This window comes from Doryrhamphus excisus, linkage group LG20, assembly GCF_037039965.1.
Source record: "Doryrhamphus excisus strain RoL-2023G ecotype Guam linkage group LG20, RoL_Dexc_Guam_v1.1, whole genome shotgun sequence".
NCBI classification, from domain to species: domain Eukaryota; kingdom Metazoa; phylum Chordata; class Actinopteri; order Syngnathiformes; family Syngnathidae; genus Doryrhamphus; species Doryrhamphus excisus.
The window spans coordinates 3,189,268-3,214,972 of NC_136376.1; the positions used below are offsets into that span (position 1 = coordinate 3,189,268).

Here is a 25,705-nt window from a genome sequence, read left to right on the forward strand (position 1 = left end):
TCCCCCCAAATCCAACAAAGTAGGAACACCCAGCTAGCAAGATGCATCATTTATACGCGCACACAAAGCGTGACGTGGCGCATGGTATGACCGGGACACTTGGATCTCGGGGTCGGTTTCTTGAAGCTAAGTTGTTTTCGTGGAAGGGTCGGGGATGACATGGAGCTTTGAGGAATGTACTTCAGGGAGCCCAAGAGCAGACATGGGGGAAGATGTGTGTGTGTGTGTACCCTGAATGTAAACATCAGCTTTAGCTTATCACACACACAAACATTTACTACATCTATGTTTTGTATTTGTAGTCACTATTACATTAATTTAGTTTCAACAAACGTTTTATCATTCATCATGTACAGTATCTTCAATTTTTTTTTTACAAAGATGCATTTGTTTTGCTTGAAGAGTTGTGTTCACGTGATAAAATGTCATTCACTGTTATAAACATAATGTATCTTTGGTGCGTTTAATGTCTACCAGTAAGCTCGGAATTAACTTATATGTCCAAATCTTACCAGACGTTGTCTTGTTTAATTTCACACAGTCTCAAGCGAAAGCTCAACTACTGCTCTATTATGATAAATGGCGGCTAATTGAGGTCACTACTAATTGGCTACTACGCTTATTACTCGGTCATGTGACCCGAGTGTGATTGCTGGTCAGTAAAACAATCATACCTGCATTTTAAAAGGCGGTAATTCAACAAAGAACTTTTCAGTACCTAGCAACATGAACTCTAGCTTCTTCCGGTCCACTCGGAATCTCTCCTCGGTCCACTCCGGGTCGGGCAGCTGGTGGGGTCCGCTCAAGTCCTCCTCGGAGCCGGGTAAAGGGGAGTCGGTGCTTCGCTCGCTGTTGGAGCCCTGGTCCGACTGTTGCTGCTGCAAGTATCCGCTCAAAGTGTCGCAATGGGCGGCCATGACGCTGCTCGGTGTCGGCGGCGGTCGGAAAGTTTTTTTTTTTTTTTTCAGAGTTCTGGTCCCGTCACTTGGAAGTTGGGCCTTGCGAGATCATTGCTGCGGGCGATCTTCATGCACCCTCATTTTGCCCCGATTTTCTGGAGCCGGAGGGGGGGGGGCGGTCTAAAAATAGTCAGCCTATATGACTCTTGTCTCTCTGCAGGCAAGGTTCTGTGTTGCAGGCAAGCGGAGGTCCTGCCAACATACCAAGAAACTCTTCGGGAAAAAGTTTCACATGTCATCCTGCACCAAGACTCCTCCCAGACTCTTTTCATTCTCCCCATCAGCCCACCCCTTCCCCCCCTAAAAAACCATCCACTTCTTTTCTTACATATTACTCCAAAATATACTCATAATGCACTAAATGACATTACAACGCACTTGCAAGATGAGCAGTCTTGACTTAAAGTGCATTTATTATCTTAAAAGTTATGTTATTTATGTCAACACAGCATGCAACTGCTTTATTGGCCTATAGAGGAAACACTCCACATCCTGTGTGGGGGGGTTGGGGGGGGTTAAAGGGAAGCAATACAGGAAAGTTCAAGCAAAACAAAACACGCCTTCACCAGTCAAACAGACCGACTGTCCAAGTGCAATATGATAACATGTGAAAGGAGCATATAACTGAGTGGGGGGTGTAGTTTAGGAAGTTATTTAATGGCACCTTCCGGTCATTCATTTAATTTAATTCCACACATTTGTGCATATTGCATATATTACTCAAACTTTCATCACAGGTCATTTGTCCTCAAGCATAATAATCTTGCTTCTCTATATAAAAAGGACATAAAATTGATTTCTGCTAGTTTAAATGTACGTAATAAGCATTTAGAACTTGGAGTCTACACAAAAAAAACATAAGCTAAGAAGCTATTATGTTCTAATTAGTTTGCAATGGCCTCCAGGCATGTGCACTAAAAGAATATGCCGCCCTCTAGTGGACACCAGAGTTATAAGCGTTAAAACAGACTGACTTTTTTACTGTCAGGAAGCTAAAGTATAACACAATTAGCATTTTTTTGGCATAAAATAAATGCAGGAACTGATTTGTTTGGTTAATTTACTAAAAAATAGTTTCCTTTTTTTTAAAAAAAAAAGAAAAATGCAACTCAAATTTTTGTGATTTTTTAATGTAAAGTAAAATGAGCATAGATTCATTCAATATAAATCTCTCAAACGTATAAGGTATCATCATCATCCCCACCGCGAATAATAATAATAAAAATAATAATAATAATAATAATAATGGTAATAGTACTAATGCCAATTTAGCGAAAGAATAAAATGGACAGTCAATACAAATTTGGGTCATGTCAAGTTTGAGTAGTGAAAGTGCTCCCAGTAGAACCAGTGTGGCAACAGTACTGTAACTGTTTCTTTCTGCATTTGACTTGAGGTGTCATGTTGGTGGTGAAACTTCACATTGCATACTTCTGAGTCCATTCTCTGGCAAGTTTGTTGTACCTAGCCGAAAACACATCAGAAAGCCCAAATTATGATTGTATTTGTATATACGGTATATTGTTAAATGATGCAATGTTTGTGCATGCATTGGTACTTACTTCTGTCTGTCTGATTTGTATGTGTGTGCTATGTCGGGGACTAAGGGGTCATCGGGATTGGGGTCACATAGCAAAGAGCATATGGATAATAACACTGCAATAGGACACACAAAAGTTCTCATATTAGTAATTTCCAATAAAACACAGTAACTACAGTCATCCATTGTTTATCACGGCTACGGAATAGTTTCGTATTTAGAGTAACTACTTTTTTTAACCATTATTAGAGCCCTCTTGATATTAAATAACACCCCTATAGTCACATTTACAGTCTTATTACCCAATATAGTGGATATAATGAGTGAAAATAAGACTGCAAATTTTGGGGGAAATTTGGGGGAATCATCCACAACCCTTATGCGAGACATGCACACACATCTCTTTTCTGTGTGTTCTAAAGATATACAAACTGCTAAAACGAGGCAGTTAAGAATGCATGTAATGGAACGCTTACAAATCCAGAAAAACTTTATGGTTGATGTAATATGTATTTAAAAAAAGTATCCATGTTAACGTAGACAGTTGTGAGTACAGCCACAACAATAGCCCATATTATTATTATGATGATGATGATTATGTTATTATTGTGCCTGTTGTGAGAAATAATTACAAAATAATCCTAGCCTGTAATAGTCTGTGTCTTGGGTGTGTTAATAGTGACACCTAGTGGTCAGTGCATGTGACAGTTAATAAAAGTCTTGTATTGCCTTAAACTGCATTTGTATTTTAGCTCATTTGGAACATTCTTATACTTAAAAAATGCTTAATTTAGGTTAAGAATTTGTAATATTTGAAGTATTAACAGCGATCATTAATTTCTGAAAAGGGTTGGGGGAGCGATGTTGGAAACAACACAATCTCAATATCACGTATAAACCAAACAAACATTTTACCTTTTGAAACGGTGAGAGCAGGCGACCACTGTGATCTTAAGATGTCAAGGCAGATGCTACCGTTGCCGTTGATGTTTGGATGATAGATTTTTGTCGTAAAAGCCACCTAGGGGACAAAAAAAAAAACACAATATGACTCTCAAAAGGAGTCGATTCTGAACGTCTAGTCTTTATTAACTAGGAAGCATTAGCATTTAATAAATGTATCTACCTCTGCATGCACTTTAAAATACTGCTACTCAGCTGCTGTAGTGAAACATTTGCGTGTTAAACTTATAAATATAAAATACTAAATAAATAACTCATCAATGGTATTAATGCTGCCTGTGACCGCTACAACATTATTGTTATGCAATATGCTGCACTTGTTCATTAATGACCACGTGGTCACTCCAAATCATTATTGAAATTGCATGTATTTTAAACATTTGACCCTGGACCCCATTCATTCAACTTCCATTATTTTCTATGGAGAAAATGGTCCATGAATTAATTAGTCAAGTTCAACTGCAATATAAGATAAAAACCTACCTTAGGTGGTTTAAAAGGATAGTCTGTGGGGAAATGGACAGAGAGGAAAAACACGCCTCCATGATAGGGGCTGTCATTCTGAGAAAGAAAACGGGGAATTTATTGTTATTTAGTTCATATCGTGCACGGCTGAACTCAACAATGCCACAGGCTTCAATGTGTTACACTAGCTGAGAGTGTGCCAGTCTAAACTCTTTAAAACAGAAACCGGGGGGGTTAGCGGAGTCTGTTCAAGTCAACATAAAGCACCTATTGTCTACACATCCAGAAGCAGCTTCGTAAAAAAAAAAAAAAGAAGAAGAAATGCTGGAAATAAACATCTAGAAAAGGCTCACCGGTCCTGTGATGGTGGCTTGCCAATGGAACACTGGGAGACAAAAGAAGGTTATTAAGCAACTAGAAAAGGGCAGTTCTTTTACAAAATAACAAAGGAAGACGAAAAACAGGTTTATTACGTCACAGCACAGGATTGCAACGCCTGATAAAATCGGGTGTCCAAAGTGCGACCTGGGGAAAATTTGCAACTAAGGGCTGTTTTTTTTTTTAATTGACCCATGTTGTAAAAGTATAATTCCACAATAAAATTTTAAAAAAGAAGCAAGTTCCACAAAAATAAAGTCAAAATATAAAGACAAACAAGTTAAACTACCATCATTGTAGCAGCACAGAGTTGAACTATTCAAGGAAAATTATGTTCTTTAACAAACAAAACAAAATAAAGTCGCATTTTTTAGAAAATTGGGTTGGGGAAAAGTTGTAATAATAAGGGGGGGGGGGGGAACAAAATATTTAGGATATAAAGTCAGGATTACAATTGATAAAATCGGGTGTGACCTGGGGGACATTTGCAACTAAAGGCTGTTTTTCTTAATTGTATAGTAATTGTAAAGTATAATTCCACAAGAATAAAGTCAAAATATAAAGACAAACGAGGAAAACTACCATCATTGTAGCAGCACAGAGTGGAACTATTCAAGGAAAATTATATTCTTTCACAAACAAAACAAAATAAAGACGTATTTCTTTTAAAAAAATTGGGTTGAGGAAAAGTTGTAATAATATGGAGGAATAAATATCAAAATATTTAGGAAATAAAGTCAGGATTACGAGAAGAATATTTGCAAGAAGAAAGCCGAAATAGCTGGAAAATTAAAAAAAAAACTGTCTCAAATGGGGGAAAAAATGCATGGACAGTTAGTAGGTTACGCATAGTGTGCTAGTAATAAGTATATACTTTTGTTACACATAATATTAGAAAAACCGAAGCAAATTTTGGCAAAAATTTTTTTTGATGAAAACCGAAACATCCAAAAACCAAGGCTTGACTGTACTTCCATAGCCAAACATTTTTGATGCCGTACAGTGATAAAGTTTGAGAACCACTGCCTGATAGAACATACAAATACGCCCCCTAGTGGCCGTAAAAATATTACCCTGTCATTGACATTATGATATCACTGCTTTATTGTCCATGACATGTCCATTTACTAAACAGAGCCAAACTAACAGTGGTAGAAATTATGTTATGTTTTTGTTTGCTGCTGCTTATCCTCAGTAGGGTCAAGGGTGAAGGCTGGAGCCTATCCCAGGTGGTGCCAGGCGAGAGGCGGGGTACACAATGGCCTGGCCTCGTTTATACAAATTAAGAAAAATGTATATATATTAAAAAGACAATGGCAAAATGACAAACAGTAAACACAGCATACTCACTGTCCTCTCCAACTGGTCCTGCTGAACATGAAGCAGGAGGGTCCCTCTGCAAGTCATTCAACTCCTACCAAAAAAAAAATTAAAAATTTTCCTTCACATGACTTAAATTAAACAATAAAGTGTCAAGCAAAGCGTTGAAAAGTTTCAAACAAACAAAAAGTGACACAGCTTGCAACCCCTTGCTAGGCTAACTTCAAGCTAGCCGCCAAGTTAGCTTACTCATGATGAACTATAAAAGCTAATGACGTTAATGTTTCGGACTCAAAGCGGTTCAAATCGACTACAATTAACCTCTTAATCGCTTCACGTTTAAATATAAATCCGTGTAACCGTTTATATTAAACTATGTGTGCAATGTTGGCTCAATTAAGTGAACATATCGACATTTCCCGACGACTCCCCAGCCGCTTCTGCATCAGATAAATAAAAACCGTAATGGCCAAACTCACCTTCTGTATTCTTTTCAAAGCCATGACAAGTCCTTGGGCTCGGCTACGAGAGACGGTGGCGTCCAACCGACAGCTGTCAACAGTAAATAAGCTCACTTTTATGTGCCGACTCGATGGTGTTGTTTGTTTTACAGGCGAACTGCGTCTCTTTTGTTTCCGCGTTTTTGTTCGCCAACGGAAGAGCTGGAGGAAGCGCGGTGCATTGTGGGGGATGTAGTATGAGCGGGACTAATTCCTCTTAAAGGGGCCGTTCGAAATTTCGCGGAAAACCCAAAGTAAGAGAGATTCATGAACATTTTAACAATTAACATTTTAGGAAGAATTTACACTTTTAAACTTTTAATAGTATGTTTAAGATTTGCATAGCGCTAATAACTTCACTGACAGGTTTTAAGTACAACCATCCATTTAAATAGCCTTCACAGCCCTGGAGATACTTAATTTTTTATGCTTTGCCCTAAAAATACGCTTTATGATTGATGATTGATCTCTGAATCAGCTTTATTAGAACTGGGGAGAATGCTAATGATGATCATGAGTAATAGTATCTTAAAATGTATTAAATGATTTCAAATAAATCAATAATAACAGTAGCATGCAGTCAGCCTAAGAGTCTGCAGGTTTCTGTGTGGAGTTTGCATGTTCTCCCTGTGCTTGCCTGGATTTTCTACAGGAGCTTCTTCATGAGCTGGTTTTTAAACTGGATTAACCAGCAGCATCTCGGTATTGATCAGCGGTGCATCTCTAATCTCCATACTGAATCACTCAGCACCATAATGCACCCTCTGCTGGCGTAAACATGTCATTACACTGTCAAAATGAAATACAGGCCTCAACATAAAAAAACAAAGTTTGTAAGGTTAATTTATTAATAGAAATTGTGTGGGTGTGAATTTGCATTTCCTTCACATGTACATGGCAATATATGTAGTAAAATTATCCAGTCTATTTTATTTTTGGTTAATTAATCTATTCATTATTTATTCTTGCAAGACAGTCTTTTTCTTAATGAGAAATCCTGTCATGTTTTGCTCTTGCTCTTTTTAGTGTTCATCAGCTGATCAACAGTTCAAAAGCCTTTAAAAGCCACAATCTTGGCAAGAATATGAATTCAATGAGATTTTCTGCCAGGCACTCACACTGTCATGATCTCTTGACGGCAAAGGCAAAAAAAAAAAAAAAGCCTTCTCTCTTTGACTGTGGTTGCTGAGATTGGATGCACTAAGACTGTTAAGATAGTTATTGATTTTAAACATCTTCAAAGATCCTGAGGCTTATCGAACAAAAAGGTCAAGTGGTTGACCCCAGAAAATGTCAGCAACTCTGAGCCGGAGGATGTCAGACACGGAACCGTCCTCGGCAAAAATGAAGGTTGCTACTGGGGCAGAGTGCAGTTCGATAACCATAACACGGCATCTGAGAGAAGAGAGAAGGTTTTTAAGAACAAAAAACCTGTGTAGAGGGCGCCATCATAATCTGGGATGCTTTTTTTTCCCTTCAATTGAACAACAGAACTTCCAGTTGTGCAGGAGCGTCAAACGGCTAATAGCAGTACTTTCTTTATTTTGGCTTTCTGCTATATTTACCAGCTAATACTCCGTTTCCACACACAGAGAAGGAGAAACAGAACTTTCAGCTCATTTTGTCTTACATATGCCACATTCCAAAAACATGCTAGGTTAATTTGTGTCTCCATTTGAAAGTCATATTTGAATTCCTATTGTATTATAAAGTACATGTGGTCATACTGTTGTATACAGTACAAACATACTGTGATCATCGACCCCACTATGATACTATTGTGGCCAAGCTCATAGAGAAAAGGGTGAGGTAAATATTCAGGTCCACCTGGCAGAAAAGCTTAAGTCCAGAGGGAGCAAAGGGGACAGGAGGACAGGAGATAATCACATCATCTACTAGAACAGGAGAGAGGTCACATCAGTCATGTTTTATGCTACAAAGCTCAAAGCCACCTTTGCAGAAAACGATATTTTTATTTTTTGTTTCTGCTGCACTGATTCACGTATAATCAAAACAGCTCGTGGCTAACTCATAATATTTTCACAGAGTGCATTTGTAATCAGTGTGTGACGCAGGTAGAGTGGCGGGACTTGAGCTCATAGCGCTTGCATTTGACTTAGTAGAGTTTTACTTCCTGGTAGGAATTATCAACAACCTGGGAATTGATGTCCCTGTGACTTGAGTGTGCAAGCACACTTGAACAAATGTAATGAGTCCTCATAATAATACACACAAAGAAGACAAGCCCTTGTCATAGACTGTACAAAGCAGGGCTATTCAACTGGGAATGGCCATGTAAAAGCATCTCATCACATACAGGATCTTTGACTAGTGTTTTTCTAGTAGGAATGCTTTGCTTTGATACTGTTTTGTGTATACTTCCTGCAGGATGTAGTGTAGTAACTGTTGCAGTCAACAGTCTGGAGCCTATCCCAGCTGTCTTCGGGCAAGAGGCGGGGTACACCCTGGACTGGTGGGCAGCCAATCACAGGGCACATATAGACAAACAACCATTCACACTCACATTTATACCTATGGACAATTTGGAGTCGCCAATTAACCTAGCATGTTTTTGGAATGTGGGAAAAAAAACCGGAGTACCCACGCGTGCACGGGGAGAACATGCGAACTCCACGCAAGCGGTGATTCGGTCTTCCAGATATCCTGACTGTGTCACCATGGAAGGTGGAAACCGGAATGTTTACAGGAAAAGTCAAAGAACTGCTGTCATAGACAAGATCTTGGACTACAAACTGCAGAACACGCCAGTCAGAAGCTCTGAGATTCTGCTAAGGCAAAACACAAATCTCACGATGGAAGGTGGAAACAGGAACATGCAAATCAATCAAGGAAACAGGACAGGTTTTGGTAGTAGGTACTTAAAACTAGCAGATCTCTCATGTCATATAGAAGATTACCATAGATTGATTACCGTTTTTGGTAGTATGTACTTAAAAACAGCAAAACACTCCGAGCAAAACATAAAACTCACCATGGAAGGAGGAAATAGGAACATACACAACAGAAGAATAAATCCAGGTAACAGGAAACCTCAAAAAGCACAGCACTCCTGTCCTATAGAAGATCTTTGACTAGCCTTTTTGGCAACAGACACTTAAAAACAGCAGAGTACATACATAGAAGGCCTGTAGGGGGGGGACTTGAACGTAACCCGCTCATGCTAAATATAGCACATAAAGCAATCTTACAAGTAAAGTTCAAAAACGTGACCGCATCCTGTGCACAGCGGTGCTCTGATCCTGAGTGGCAGCTGGTCCACGTTTAAACCAAAGTAAATCAATAATCAATACTCCAGCTGACACCAGGGTACTTTGACTTGTTCTGTTGTTGTTGACATAAAAAAAAAAACGGTGCTACACATTTCGCATTTTGCTGGGTTTATCAGCAACATGTGTACTAACTCAGTGGCCACAACATTAGGAACAGATGCACCAACTAATGCGACCAACCCTCAGCAGGATAAAATCTGTGGCAATGTTGCGGCTTGGGAGTAAATTCATAGCACAAACGGTAGCAGACCACCAAAGGGCTCCGTTATAATAATAATAACATAGTCAGTATAATGACAAGCCGCCGCAATTTAATAATGGGAGCAGGCTGCGCATAGTGGAATTAATTCTACCTATCTTGCACAGGTCAATGGATGGGTGGTTTCATTTCCTCGAGAGGCGATGCATTGTATTATATACCAATTTAGCGCTGCATTTGTGCACATAAAGGAGAGCGTAATTAAAACAGTCAAGTGGAAGTACATCCGCGTGGAGACAATTGGTTATACAGTATAGCGGAAGTAGTGTGCATCGTTGCGTTCACAGCTTCTCGCGTCAATTGCCTTTTTTTTTGTCGTATTTTATTTTGGAAAATCATTTCAGAACAGGTGAGGATACTGACCGATATTAATTTTTAATAATAATAATTTTTTAAATAATTTCACTTTGTCCACAAGAGCATACAGGGAAGGTAATGAATGTAAAAGCAATAAATAGATATGAAAAATGTGTATTTGGGTCACCCCCAGAGGTACGCTAATTTTACGTGAATAAACATGAAAAACAATTAGCGCCAAGCACTCAAAATTACGAGTGTGCCTGAATGCCTCAGGCAGAAAGTAGTTGTTCATTGCTCTGTGTGCATCATATGAAAAAATAGGTTTGATGATTATTTTGCGCATTAAAAGTGTTTTATCTTGAAGATTTCATTTATTTTGCATTTTTTAATATTTTTTAATCTATTTTTATTTTTTATACATACGTATATGTATATTTTCTTTATATATATATATTCATATATATTTTTATATTTTATATATTTGCATTTTTTCTTTTTATATACGTATATATTTTTTTGTTATTAAAAAAATCATTTATTTATTTTATTTATTTATTCTTCCAGTCCCTGCATAGCGCAGTGGTGAAATTACATAAAAAATGCAGATTTAAATTCTAGCCACTGTGAGTGGACAAAAATGGAAGAATGCCAACATCTTTTCTTAAAGATATATAGGACAACAAGCTAAAGTATCACTTTAAAGTATTACAAAGTTCCCTTTATCCAGTATCTGAACTACGCTTTTTGGCTCGTCTCTTCAACTCAGCAGCATTTCTCCATAGCTGCGATGCCCTGGTGGAATCCTTCCTCGTATTCATCACTTACGCCTCCACAGTGCAGTGGAAATAAATCTAGACGAGAATGTAAAAAGTGTATCTTCAGTGACATATTGCAGCCAAGGGCTTTGTAGGACTTCAGAAGATTTCCCACCAGCTGCTTATAATGATCTGCCTTGTAGCTTCCAAGAAACTCTGATGCAAAGTCAATGTCTGAAACTTCTCTACATGCATTTGTCCTCTTCCAAGAGAGAGATTTCAGCAAAAAAAACAAAACACTTTATGCCAAAACTCTACTGAATGTATTGGAATGTGTTTTCAGATAGGACTGGTTGCTTGTAGACACACTGTATGTTCTGATAAACTACCCTTTTTGCTTTATTTTGCAGAAATTTCCCATTTTGACCTAATACTGTATCTCAGAAACTACAGCCAATCCACATTATTTATGGTACAAGTACCACTGGTGGTACAGAGGTACAATTTGAGACATACGAAATAACATTTCATTTTCTACCACTTATCCTCACAGGGGTGCTGGAGCCTATCCCAGCTGTCTTTAGGTGAGAGGCGGGGTACACCCTGGACTGGTGGCCATGCAACCAATCACAGGGCACATATAGACAAACAACCATTCACACTCACATTCATACCTATGGACAATTTGGAGTCGCCAATTAACCTAGCATGTTTTTGGAATGTGGGAGGAAACCGGAGTACCCGGAGAAAACCTACGCATGCACGATGGCTTCGAGGGGCATAGAAAAAATAGACGTCTGGCAACATTACGACATCATTGCTTTGTTGTTCATGTTTTAATTGTTTGTTGGGTGGGGCGGAAGTCCAATATTTGAAATCTACTGTGAACCTGTAATAAGGAGACCAGGGTTCAATTCCCATGCACCCTCGGCCATCTCTGTGTGGAGTTTGCATGTTCTCCCCGTGAATGCGTGGGTTTTCTCCGGGTACTCCGGTTTCCTCCCACATTCCAAAAACATGCTAGGTTAATTAGCGACTCCAAATTGTCCATAGGTATGAATGTGAGTGTGAATGGTTGTTTGTCTGCCTGTGATTGGCTGGCGACCAGTCGCCCAAAGACAGCTGGGATAGGCTCCAGCACCCCGCGACGCTCGTGAGGAAAAGCGGTAGAAAATGAATGAATGAATGAATGAATGAACCTGTAATATGATTTGAAGTATGTTGCTCAGATATACTGTTGCTAATGACTTGGTGATTGCTATGATATGCTCTGATATACTGGCAAACATTATAGTCATCCATTGAGTTCAATCTTCATTCCTCATCGTTCACAAACAATTTACTGTTCCGGAAATGCACTTCTAATTAAGCTAATTATTATGAAGCTAGATCCTCTTTCCATGAATCCATCATTGGGAATGGAAAGAGAGGAGTATAAAACGTGTGTCTCCAAAACGGGCCGCAATTTCATTCCTCACACGCTATTGGGTACGGATCGATGCGCGTTCACTGTGCAGCGAGGGCGCGCGCCCGCGCGCTTCACAGCATCGCAGCCAGGGAGAGCGAGGAGAGAGGCGAGCGTCAGAGAGAGAGAGAGAGCGAGAAAGAGAGAAAGAGAAGGGGGGGGGAGCAAAGTGTTCGTTCGCCGCCGAATGTCCGCCTCCCGGAGCCGCCAATGAACCAGCCTCTATTCCTTGTGTGCGCCGCTTGACAACTCTCCAGCCCAGCCGCAGGCTCCGAGGCGTCCGTCCCGATCCACGGGTCCCACCAGCCGGGAAGGCGGGCGGGAGGGGGGCGCTGCGCGTTTTTTCAGGTGAGCACCCCACATTATCACACACATTATCCCCACCATCCTCTTTCTTCTTCTTCCTCGCTTTGCCTTCTTGTGTTGTCGCCGTGGTGCGTTAAGGGGCGTTGTTGGTCGCTGTCCAAGGTGCTGAGATGCTACACACACACACACACACACACAAGGCGGCCTCATGCGCGAACACCGTTCTCTCTTCTTTATGCATGCTATTTAACGTGGCCACGACTAATCCACGCAAGCATGTCGTGTGTGTGTGTGTGTGTGTGTGTGTGTGTGCGTGTGATGCACAGGGAATAATATTAATGATGACGGAGCGGAAACGTGCACACGGTACATTTACATCCGCTGCTTTGCCCTCGAGTGGCTGCTGTGTCTAAGCTGCATTGTGGAGTACCTCCTCCAGGGACGGTGTGTTGTTCTACTGCATCTGCCCTTGTTCAGCCTCTTCAGCTGATCCTATCTTGGCCAAGCATTCTCATAGGGGGGGGCTTCTACAGCCAAGTTAAATGTACGGACATCTACCGTTGGGTACGATATAAAGACTGAGGCTGGTACCTTCAAAAGCGCTGCTGGTTTTTTTTTTTTTTTAACATATGCATCCAATAAGCTCTCCATAATGCAAATTATGTGTGCAGTTTTGATTACTTACCAGAATCTGACCATGTTTTAGTTTATGACACAGTCCATAATTGCACCTTAAGCGGGTACAGAGACACCAGTTTGTCTGAAGTACACACCATAATACTGAAAAACACAACAGTTTTTCATATATAACAAGTCACAAAAGTGAGTACACTAATTTTTATGTCAATATCCTGTCAAGTGATACTGAAAATAGTAGTTGATTATACTTTAGAGTAGTCACTGTATGCATTCCAACATGGACTGTGATATTGAAGTTTTGCAACACAACAAGTGCCTTGCTAAGGAAGCTGAAAGTCAAGGTGATGGAGGGGGCAAATATATACGTATCTCCCCAAGACCTGAACCCAAGTGAGGACCTGTGGGGCATCCTTATAAGCAGGGGTGGGCAAACTACGGCCCGGGGGCCACATCCGGCCCGCCAAGTGTTTGAATACGGCCCGCCCAATCTTTCCAAAGTATTTCATTTAAACTCAACATACAACCTGGCATCATGGCCTGAGCCAACCTTTTGATGGTTTTATCAATTTCGTTTTTTTGACATGGTCTGTTGTTTACAAAGTGCTCCTGAAAAAAGGGACACAAGCACATAATAATAATAATAATTATTATTATATTATTATAATAATTATTAGAACTATTATGATTATTATAATTATTATATTAATGCTAATTATTATATTAATTATATATAATATTATTGTTATATTTGCATATTTTACATAATAATAATATAATAATTATTATTTTAATTTTATTGTAATTATTATAATATTTTATTATTTTTAAAATATTTAAATATAAATATAAAATAATAAATAATAATAGCAGATTGCATGACAATTTTACAGATACAATAATACCAGGTGGACTGTTACGTGTAAAATATATAGTCTACCCCCCCCCCCCCCCCGTAAATTTTGTCATATCAATGCGAGTCAAAAAGTCTGCCCACCCCTGCTTATATTAAGCATAAGGACAGAAGCGAGGAAGGAAGGCGGAAGAGTGGAAAAGCGTCTAACATCCAGCAGTGATGTCATCATGGAGGAATGGAGGAAGATTCCAGGAACAACCTGTACGACTCCATGCCTGAGTTGACTTATTTTCAGTCAATAGCAAATCTAAACTACTATATAAGCAGCACTGACTACTCTAAATATATATAAATTTAATTTCTATACTATTGCCCCTTAAGTATTGAAATAGTTTCTGAAATGTGAAATACTGTGCGATGATGATACTATCTTACCCAGTGATAGTGGGACCCAACATCATCCCAAAATGACAAATGGTGACCCAAATTGACGGAATTTCTTCAACTCAAATCAACCATGTGAGATGCAGCGCTGAGGCAACTCTCTAGCAGATATCTGCAGCTGTGTGTCCAACGGATGCAATGTTAAGTCTCCACTCAGAAAGATGGCATGCACCCCAGGGTGGCGTGCTGAGCATGTAGCGCAGACAAGAACGTGAGGTGCATTCAGAGACATTGGGTCATCATTAAATTATTTTTTTTTAACCCCACGGCAAACACCTGTGGCCCACCGAAAATGGCTCCGCAATCCAAAATAGAACCACTGGTCTTCGTTACTTGTTTTGTACTTCGAGAACATATTTTTAATGCATCTTTTATGGTATCAATGTGGAAATTCGATTTGTTTATACGAGCATTTGGAAGCACATTGACATAAATACTATATATTCCATTGACTGTATATTATAGTAAACACCTTCACAAAAAATGCATTTATGTTTTATAAAGGTTTGTGATTGGTGGCCCTATGGTTTCCATGTTAACAGAATTGGCTAATAAAAATGAAATTTATCGTTTAACGACACAATGTGAATGAATGTTGTTATCGTGAGGAAAAGGAACGTTTCCATGGTGGAATAGTTCCCCGGCAGATGACTCAAACATGGTGGAATTCCATTAAAAATACTAATCAGACCCCTCCCACCGTAAACACACAGGGTTAGTTTAGTTTAGCATGCTAGTGTGGTTATGTGAGTGCGACTCAGGCTGGACGAGTATATTTTCACCGCATTCACCGCAAAATATCTTACATATGCCGTTGGAATTGCATCTCTGATGACATCATCCTTCATCACAAGCAAAGAATTAATAATAAATGTAAGGATTTTTGCATTTAATTAATGCATATTTTATTCTCAAACCCTAAAAGCAAATATGCTATATTGGTATAACATGTAAAAATGTAATTGAAAATCATTACAAAAAAACAAAATATTGGGCTGTACGGCGGTCGAGTGGTTAGCGAGCAGACCTCACAGCTAGGAGACCCGAGATCGATCCCACCCTCGGCGATCTCTGTGTGGAGTTTGCATGTTTTCTCCGGGTACTCCGGTTTCCTCCCACATTCCAAAAACATGCTAGTTTAATTGGCGACTCCAAATTGTCCATAGGTATGAATGTGAGTGTGAATGGTTGTTTGTCTATATATGTGCCCTGTGATTGGCTGGCCACCAGTCCAGGGTGTACCCCGCCTCTCGCCCGAAGACAGCTGGGATAGGCTCCAGCAACCCCCGCGAGGATAAGCAGTAGAAAATGATTGAATGAAAACAAAATATGGAAACAAATTTACAAAAAGAGATTTCATTCAAGGTTCTGTTTTAGGTCCCTTTGACATTGGAACATACCTGTATCTTTTTGGGACGGGAAAAATTTGGTTGTCGTCAGTCTGCTGGTGTAGACTCCAGGACCCTACTGTGACCCTGAAGAAAAGATGAATACAAATGGAATTCTCACTGTTCGAAATAGTGGTACAGTATCAATATTAACAGCACAGATTGCTTACATGTTTTATAACATAGCTGTACCCTTTTGTACACCTTGGAAAAGGTAGAAACTGCTAACTGAAGTGACCTGAATGGACAATATCTACGCAGTTTGAGTAGAATGTACCCAAAGCTGCTAATTGGCCTTGAAAGCGTAGCCTCAAATGTAAACAAAGCAGTAAATTAAGAGCACAGTGACTCCATCCCATGCCAGAAGAACCCTGAGGGCAGGCTACTTGTCATTGCCTTCACCGCCTGAACTCCTGCTTCCTCCTACTAATAATTCACATTGCGTTTTCTCACACTACCCTGTCCATACAAGTTAAAAAAAAAAACAAACGTCCTTGTCAAGACCTTGCGGGACGTGAACAGGTGCAGCCAATAGAACAGCACATTTTGTTCCACGTGTAAATGTCAAATATGTTTAAACACCATCCAGGCTATCGTGCTGTGTTGTCTGTGTGGTCAAGGTAGGGGAAAGACAGCTTTTTGGCTCCATTTGTCCTTCTAATAAGAGTTAAATATCCGGTCTGACCACCGCAGGAGCACCTGACATTCCCTGTGGCAGACTGACTTGTGGTGGACCATCATGGCGCAGACCAACAGCGGCGGGCAGGGGACCAACGGGGTAGCAGACGAGTCCCCCAATATGATCGTATACAGAAAGGTAAGAGCATTTACGCTTTTGTAATACGTTGGCTGCAAATTGGCTGTGAAATGTGTGATGGCAATTTGGCAATATATCAATACAACATTATTTTTGATACAACATTAAATATTGATACATTTGAATCAGAATCCTCCACTTGATGCCGCTATTTTTGTGTGTATAGGATAGGATCATTTAATTTGGATATATACATATACAGTATATACCAGTGGCGTCATTAGGCCCTAAAATGTTCTTAAGTCCTCCTAAATAATTTGATATTTTTTATTGATTAAAAAAAAAATTATTGATTTTTTTATTTAATTTTTTACAAATAAAATTTCTGACAAATTTCATATAATAGTAATATAATAAGAATAAAATATAATATAATATCCCTATAATAAATATCCCTAAAATGTTCTGAAGCGCCCCTAAATAATTTGATATTTTTTTATAGATTTTTTTTTAATCTCTGACAAATTTCATATAATACGGCAAAAGCAGGGTTATTTTTAGGTTATTTTTGAAAAATGTTCTTAAGTGCCCCTATATAATTTGATATTTTTTATTGATTTTTTTCTATTGATTTTTTTTCATCTCTGACAAATTTCATATGATACGTCAAAAGCAGGGTTATTTTTAGGTTATTTTAAAAATGTTCTTAAGTGCCCCTATATAATTTGATATTTTTTATTGATTTTTTTTCTATTGATTTTTTTTAAACTCTGACAATTTTCATATAATAAGGCAAAAGCAGGGTTATTTTTAGGTTATTTAAAAAATGTTCTTAAGTTAATATTTTTTATAATATTTATTTTTCTATTGATTTATTTCTTTTTTTACAAAAAATCTCTGACAAATTTCATATAATAGGGCAAAAGCAGGCTAATACTAGCCTACTACTATTACTAGTAGAAAAGTAGTATATACACCCATAAAGTATACGTGAGTCTATATCATCGCTCTCTTTATCGTAAAGGCCGAGTTGTAGTAATTCTATACTGCTATAAAAGCCGTACAGTGACTACTCATCTAAGTGTACCTTCAGTAATAGTACTAGACTAGAAGTAGACTCGCTGTGTGAGGTACTGCACCGTACTTGTCCATAAATACCACAGTATCATCATATAGTCAGTTATACAGCCCGCATGTGCATCTGTGCGGTGGCCCTGAAGGTGTAGTGACTATTTATACAGGAGCTGACATAGTTAACACGCTGCTGGAATGCAGTTTTGTCTGCGCTAATGGAGGGGAGACGACACGGCAGTGATGTACTGAAGGAGTGTATTTCTAGCGCGCGAGATGGGGAGGGGCGGCCCGCTGCTGAAACACCTTAATCCAGCTGCTTCACACATCAAACAGATTCATTAACCCATTAAGATCTGATGCAACATTTGCATGTTTATTCCTCCAAGCTATGCTGTATTGATCTAAAAAAATAAAAAGTTAATGAACACAAGGAGGGTGAAGGCAATAGTGTAATGGAATGGATGTTGGGGACCATTTTGATATTTATAATGTTGCTAAACGGGCTAAAACCAATCCAATGTAACCTAAGTAATATTCCTTTTTGTATTTTGAATGTGAAAGCAAATAGTGGGCCACAGATGGCCCACATGCCACACTTTGGACACCTGGCTACTCCAGAGAACATTCATTCACTCATTCATTTTCTACCGCTTATCCTCACGAGGGTCGCTGGAGCCTATCCCAGCTGTCTTTATACGAGAGGCGGGGTACACACTGGACTGGTGGCCAGCCAATCACAGGGCACATATAGACAAACAACCATTCACATTGTTAGAATAAATGATAATCAATCTGTATTTTAAACATTTGTCCAACATGCAGCCTATGCTGGTTTTTATTGGTCCGCGGCACATTGTAAAAATATGATTTAAACAGCAAAAACTGCATTAATTTTACAAAGTTCAAATATTAAGAGAAATGTGAATAATGTAATGTGATGAAAAATTAAATAATTTTTGTTTTTTAAAAAAGCAGAAATATTAGAGTTTTAAAAAAGTTGCATTATTATTTGAAACAACCAAAGTAAAGTTGTAGGGAAAAAATATTATGCTGGAGCCTATCACAGCTGTCTTCGGGCGAGAGGCGGGGTACACCCTGGACTGGTGGCCAGCCAATCACAGAGCACATATAGACAAACAACCATTCACACTCACATTCATACCTATGGACAATTTGGAGTCGCCAATTAACCGAGCATGTTTTTGGAATGTGGGAGAAAACCCACGCATGCAAACGCAGATATGCCTCAGAGCGGAATCAAACTCGGGTCTGCGCGCTAACCACTCTTCCGCCGTGCAGCCCTCCGGAGAACAATTCATGTTCGGTTTAAATTCTACTTTGAATACCTGTAATGTGACATAAGGACATAGCAAGGTTTTCTCAGTATTGCTCATTTGATTGCAATCTTTTTATGCATTTAAGATAAAAAGCATTTTGGAAATTGCTTCCCTGCCATCAGGGCTTCACTTCTCCCGGCGGGCCCAGACTTTATTATCCCCAAAAAGATTGAAAAAAAAAAGAAAAAAAGAGCTGATCCATTTTAGTCTCCTGTTTTTTTCATGTAATACCTAAAGCCAAAGTGACTTAGCCTGGGTGCTATGCTTCTGTAATGAAGTGTGATCTGCAGTATTACAGCGTACCAACATGCATCACCGCCCGATGGGCCATTTAATGCTTTACTTCACGTTCAGGTGCTCCCATAAAACCAACCTTTTCTCATTTTCCTCGTGCATATGACTCAGGTGCGGCGTCAATTTTCGCCATTTCATTCGCTTCACCCTTCAACGAGCGCCGTCGTTCCATCTGCTCCCGCGCGGCAGGAAGAGGATGCGCTTAGCATGGTATCATAGATCGACGCTTTTTTATTGCGCTCACCCGCATGCCGGGCCAATATCGTTGTCATGCCGTGTGGGACAGGATTGCGCCGGGATTGAGGCACAAAAAGAGTCACAATTTTTTAGCAAGCAATCAAAGGAGGATGACAGGCTCGTGAACAGGATGGCTCAGAAAGTAGGCCACCCATGGAGGATAATGGAGTCGAGTGAATGGGAATGTTTGGGCTTTTTTTTTTTCAATGGAATTCTGTCTAACGGTGGCCTTGATCGGATGTCCGTGATGAAAATATGCCAATTATTTAAACAGTTGTCTTCTTTTCTAACATAAATGATGAATAAAATAAGCTTATATCATGTTGATGCTACACTGCGGCAGCATGGAGTTGTTGCCATGGCGATCATCACCTCTGATGCTATATTAGCGCTAGCGCCAAAGCTAATGGAAGCGTTCAGGAAATGTTCATTTCAAGGCATTACGCTTAGTATTTTTGTGTGTCTGTGCTATTAAAATGACATTATTGTTCCTCATAATATTTTGAGTTTATGCTCAGAATATTTTTATATTTTGACTTTATTTCCAAATTTTTACTTTATTCTTTTATACTTTTACTTTTCTCAAAAAATTATATTAAAAAAACATATTTTTTCTTTAAAGGAGACCTATTATGCTCGCTTTCAGAGCTTTCTTTTGAGTCATGGACGCCAATAAAGCATCTATACGCGATAACTTTCTAGATCTTCCAGATTATTCACCTCGTTCTGCAGTGTTTCCATTGATTTCCCGCTTCCCACCAAACGGTCTGTTTGATTTACTCCCCACCCAAGGCACGCCCCCCCCCAGGTACGCCCACTCCACTGTGATTGGTCACACTCCCATGCACTCTCGAGGACTTCCAGGCAGCTGCCGATTTGATTTTGCCCAATTACTTACATAAAATAAACACAGTTAGGAATCTGATGAATTACTTACAGCTTGCTCTTCTTTGTCAACAGTTTGGCGGATAGTCCAGTGTTTGACATTTTCACAAAAGAGTTGACAGATGAACATTTTTTTCTCTTGCTAATGCTAGCCTCTTTAGTTAGCTTTCCCTCATACTCGAACAAACTGTCCCAATGCTAACGTGTCTTTATATTATGTCTTATTTTCTATAATTAGGTCAACTTGTCTACTATATTGGGTAATACAAGTGTAAAGGTGACTATGGGGGTGTTATTTGATGTTTGGAGGACTCTAAATATGTAAAAAAAAAACATTAAGAAAGTGATGAACAGATTTTCTACGCTCAAAAACATTGGGCATGGAATTGACAGGTTGTTACTGAAAACCTCTTCTCCTCCTCCAGTGACTCCAGGTCACAGTAATTCATGTTTCCCCTCAGTGAACCGCAGCTCCCCCATTCCTGACAGCACTCATGCAGTCTGAGTGTGGACATCCTGTGTGCTACTTGTATTGCCAGCTCATTTTCGGAAGAATTGTACCTTCTCTAGTACTGTCCCATGAGACGATAATCAAATAAAAATGCTCCAGGAGGTTGGTGGGGTCATGCAGCTTTCATACGCCATCCTCCTCTTCGCTTCTCTGTGATGGTGCTGGCTTTCTGACCTACATAACGGTATATGATGACAGGGAGAACGCGGTGGAATGTAGCGAAGACGAAAATGGATGCTTCTGGAGTGGCTTGGGGTCAAACGTCAATGGTGAAAGGAGCTCTTTGCCCAGGCCCAAGCCGGGTGCGTTCATTTTCAGATGCGAGACGAGGAGACGGTGACCCGCTCCGACTTGATTGTCAAGTGGGAAGAGATGTTTTTTTTTTTTTTTTTTCATGTCGCCGCTCAGCCTTAAAGTGAGTGTACAAACACGATGTTGATATCTCCTCAATAGTTACATAACGACAGCACGGGGAGTTCTCTGGTTGAGGACAGCGCATGCTAGTTAAACACTCCTTCCACAGGGACCGGAGCTGTATCCTTTCTCAGACTCGGTCTCTCCGTGGCCTGTCCGCCACTCCGCTGCTGCCATTATCCGCTAATGAAAATGGATGGGCGAACCGAGGTGTTGACCCGCTTTCCTCACAGACAGTTTCCCTCAAGGACGCATAGAGTGGATGTACAGAAGATGCAAATGCTCAACTGCTAGCATCACCAATGTAGCCAAACAGGTAACCAAAACTTGATAAATGTCCAATGTACCATGCAGCGGAGTCGAGCACATGTGTGTGCTCACTCACGTGTGTGTAGCATGAATAATACGGTGGCGTGCGTAGCGCTATGTAGGGCGAACGTTCGCAAAGAGACAGCACTGAATTTTTCATGTGAGCCTAAAACATAAGTTCCACTCAACACGAGTAGGGAACATGCTTTGCGCGTTTGCAATCACGATACGCTACACATCGTGTACGTAGGATATGGATCTTTTTAACATTACTCACCAGGTTCTTATGTACGATGGAGTATTTGGGTCAGATTGAAAAAGTATTGAGTACAGTTATGGCCTGAGGATAGAATCTATACTTCAGTTCAGTTGCCTAGAAGTTGAAAGATCTCACATCCTGGGTGAGAAGGTACCTGAGAATGCCGTGTACTTCACTGAAGCACCGTGATTTCAACAGTTGGTCCAAGGAGTAGAGAGGGCAGCCCCCGATTTCCTTGGCGGTGGTGACGACACCTCTGGAGTGTGCTCTTTTCGGCCGCTGTACACACACACACACAGAATGAATATGTGATAGTAAAGCATAAAATGTACATTTATATGTAGCATACAAATACTGTACACAAGTTTTATGTACTTAGCTCCAGTATGTGCTGCTTGTGAACTGAACTGTCATGGTGAGCGGACTCACAAAATCCTAAACTTTGCATAGAAACACCCACAAATGTTGCTCAGATGGCTTGTTAATAAATTTAGCAATGTGGCTTGTCGCCATGTTTTGACTTAGTTACTTTAAAGAAGTAACTAGTTATAGTTACGTCTAAAAAAAAACGTAACTGGGTTACTAATTGAGTTACTCCACTACAAAAGTAACTATTGCCCCCCTCCACACACACAGCAAAGACGGTACCATTACAGAGGTTTGCATTTATTGCAGTCAACAGGTGTTTATGTGGGTTTGAGTTGCTCACACAAGACGTGGACAAACTTTTTTTTTCGGGGACATAATGTACATTTTACCTTTGACATCAACGAGGTTAAAGTAGTGTCTTTACTTCCATTTGGCAAACGCTGTTTTCTCATTAGAGTCTTCCTCACTCGCCATCTCTCGCTATGCAGTTAGGACTTTAGACATGCTCTAAACACCCGCCCACCCAAGTTCTCTGATTGGCTGAAAACGCAATCTGTGTAAAACTTAGCCAATCCTCATTGCTTATGTGCTCTAAACACCCGCCCACTTAAGTTCTATGATTGGCTGAAAACGCAATCTTACGAAATTTAGCCAATCCTCATTGCTTATGTGTTCTAAACACCCGCCCACTCAAGTTCTCTGATTGGCTGAAGACGCAATTTTAGTAAAACCTGAGCCAATCCTCATTGCTTATGTGTTTATGTGCAACATTCTCACACTCACTGCGCTGCAGATTAGTTATGAAGTCGGTGATATATTTTTAGGCGGCTTCAGTATCGTGTCGAAAATGGTTACGGCGTTATGCTGGCAGTAAAAGTAATTAGTTAGATTACCTGTTACTGAAAAAAGTATTATTTTAAACGCCGTTATTCCCATCAGTGGTCATTACTGGAATTACACAAAGCAGGACTTAAATTTGTATTGTGAAGTGAGAATGGTGGGCAGGGTTCTGGAGTTGAATCTAATGTAATAACAACAACATTCGAGTTTATTGTAAATGTTGACCAGAAATCAGAGAACATCAATGTCAAGCTCGCAGGAGGAGCGAGATTATAACCTTGCCATAACCATGTCATAGCACAAGAGGGCATATTTTCACTAACGAGCATTGCAGCCCTGAGTCGGTTTGTTCTTTTCATCTCGCAGACAACATCGATTAGCATTCACATGCCATTTCTGAGGCAAATGTGCACTTAAAGAGTACATCACAGTGTGAAGTACGCCTGCTGAGCCGCTCATATTTACATCTAAGCATCCACTAATTGTTCTCCCAGCAGTCACTTGGTCTTGTGTCTTCTGCGCGTAGATCCATTAATCCTCAACTGTATCCATACTGTTCCCTGCTATTATGTCTCTAGTCCATCAGAGACAAGGTACTGTTTAACATTCTGCTGCTTACAAGTGTGTCAATATGGCTCGTCTTTCACGTAATTGGTCCCTGGGTGAAAGGCAAGGCTTTGCAACAAATGATGGAAAAAAGAAGAAAAAAAAAAATCAGCGCTTCCATTGTTTCTCCTCCCGTCTCTTGAAGGATCAGACACACTCGCATGTGCACGATGTAACCTTCCATTAAATATAATTACTGGCATTTTTTTTTTGCGAGAGCAAGACCGGCATGAGTCACACACACCTTGTCTTCTCTAGCGGCATCCTCATAAAATTAGCGCCATACAAAAAAATACGTAAAAATGATTGCCACAAAGTACATTTGGGACACTATAGACGGATTCCGGCCAGGATCATTGTCATTATGTGCATTTGGGACACTATAGACGGATTCCGGACAGGCTCATTGTTATTATGTGCATTTGGGACACTATAAACGGATTCCGGCCAGGATCATTGTTATTATGTGCATTTGGGACACTATAGACGGATTCCGGCCAGGATCATTGTTATGATGTGCATTTGAAACACTGTCGATAGATTCCGGCTAGGATCATTGTTATTATGTGCATTTGGGACACTATAGACGGATTCCGGACAGGATCATTGTTATTATGTGCATTTGGGATACTATCGATGGATTCCGGCCAAGATCATTGTTATTATGTGCATTTGGGACACTATAGACAGATTCCGGCCAGGATCATTGTTATTATGTGCATTTGGGACACTATAGACGGATTCCGGCCAGGATCATTGTTATGATGTGCATTTGAAACACTGTCGATAGATTCCGGCTAGGATCATTGTTATTATGTGCATTTGGGACACTATAGACGGATTTCGGACAGGATCATTGTTATTATGTGCATTTGGGATACTATCGATGGATTCCGGCCAAGATCATTGTTATTATGTGCATTTGGGACACTATAGACAGATTCCGGCCAGGATCATTGTTATTATGTGCATTTGGGACACTATAGACGGATTCCGGCCAGGATCATTGTTATGATGTGCATTTGAAACACTGTCGATAGATTCCGGCTAGGATCATTGTTATTATGTGCATTTGGGACACTATAGACGGATTCCGGACAGGATCATTGTTATTATGTGCATTTGGGATACTATCGATGGATTCCGGCCAAGATCATTGTTATTATGTGCATTTGGGACACTATAGACAGATTCCGGCCAGGATCATTGTTATTATGTGCATTTGGGACACTATAGACGGATTCCGGCCAGGATCATAGTTATTATGTGCTTTTGGGACACTATAGATGGATTCCGGCCAGCATCATTGTTATTATGTGCATTTGGGACACTATAGATGGATTCCGGCCAGGATCATTGTTATGTGCATTTGGGACGCTATAGACAGATTCCGGCCAGTATCATTATTATTTACATTTGGGACACTATAGACGGATTCCGGCCAGGATCACTGTTATTATGTGCCTTTGGGACACAATAGACGGATTCCAGCCAGGATCATTGTTATTATGTGCATTTGGGACACTAAAGACAAATTCCGGCCAGGATCATTGTTATTATGTGTGTATGGGTTGTTTGAACAACTTCATGCTCCTTCGCTATGCGCCGTGAGACGTTCAGGCGCACTCGTAAATGTCAGTGTCCTATCCATCATCTTTCTTTATCGTTAATTAGTGGTGGGTGGGAACGGTTTGGGATATTTTGATCCCTTTATTTATCCACAAAGGGCGCCACAGCCAAGTACAAGGATTATAATCATATAATAATAACTTGATGAGACGACACGTCTGATTTTATGCATGGAATGGTGATGATCGTCTGGTCCAAATCTGGGATAGGAGACAGAGAAGAGCACATTGGAGGACTTGCAGTTAAATCACATCCGAGCTCATCATAGCCGCCTGCCTTAAGTGATTGTCTGATGGGAGCTTCTCTTCCTGCCGGTGTCTGACATTACATTATTTATTAGATGCCTCCTTGCCAGACCAT

At 40.0% G+C, this 25,705-nt stretch overlaps 3 protein-coding genes across 3 annotated transcripts in view; 1 reads left to right on the forward strand and 2 right to left on the reverse strand.

Moving 5' to 3' along the window:
* LOC131107954 (protein bicaudal C homolog 1-like) overlaps positions 1 to 1,922 on the reverse strand; it is a 61,723-nt gene extending 59,801 nt beyond the window's left edge. The window contains exon 1 of the mRNA XM_058058488.2: positions 719 to 1,922. Within this exon, the coding sequence (XP_057914471.2) occupies positions 719 to 917 (199 nt within the window). The 5' untranslated portion in view covers positions 918 to 1,922. The remainder of the gene's footprint in view (positions 1 to 718) is intronic.
* A 153-nt stretch (positions 1,923 to 2,075) lies between these two features.
* LOC131107955 (ubiquitin-conjugating enzyme E2 D4-like) lies at positions 2,076 to 6,294 on the reverse strand. Its single transcript, XM_058058491.2, has 7 exons — positions 6,105 to 6,294; positions 5,656 to 5,719; positions 4,281 to 4,312; positions 3,946 to 4,023; positions 3,415 to 3,520; positions 2,522 to 2,615; positions 2,076 to 2,423 (listed from the first exon to the last, which is right to left on the reverse strand). Exons 1-7 carry the CDS (start codon positions 6,126 to 6,128, stop codon positions 2,378 to 2,380), a joined length of 444 nt encoding a protein of 147 aa, XP_057914474.1. The 5' UTR covers positions 6,129 to 6,294; the 3' UTR covers positions 2,076 to 2,377.
* A 5,984-nt stretch (positions 6,295 to 12,278) lies between these two features.
* rgs7a (regulator of G protein signaling 7a) overlaps positions 12,279 to 25,705 on the forward strand; it is a 67,481-nt gene continuing 54,054 nt past the window's right edge. Inside the window, exons 1-2 of the mRNA XM_058059005.2 lie at positions 12,279 to 12,542; positions 16,518 to 16,641. Of these exons, the coding sequence (XP_057914988.1) occupies positions 16,564 to 16,641 (78 nt within the window). The 5' untranslated portion in view covers positions 12,279 to 12,542; positions 16,518 to 16,563. The remainder of the gene's footprint in view (positions 12,543 to 16,517; positions 16,642 to 25,705) is intronic.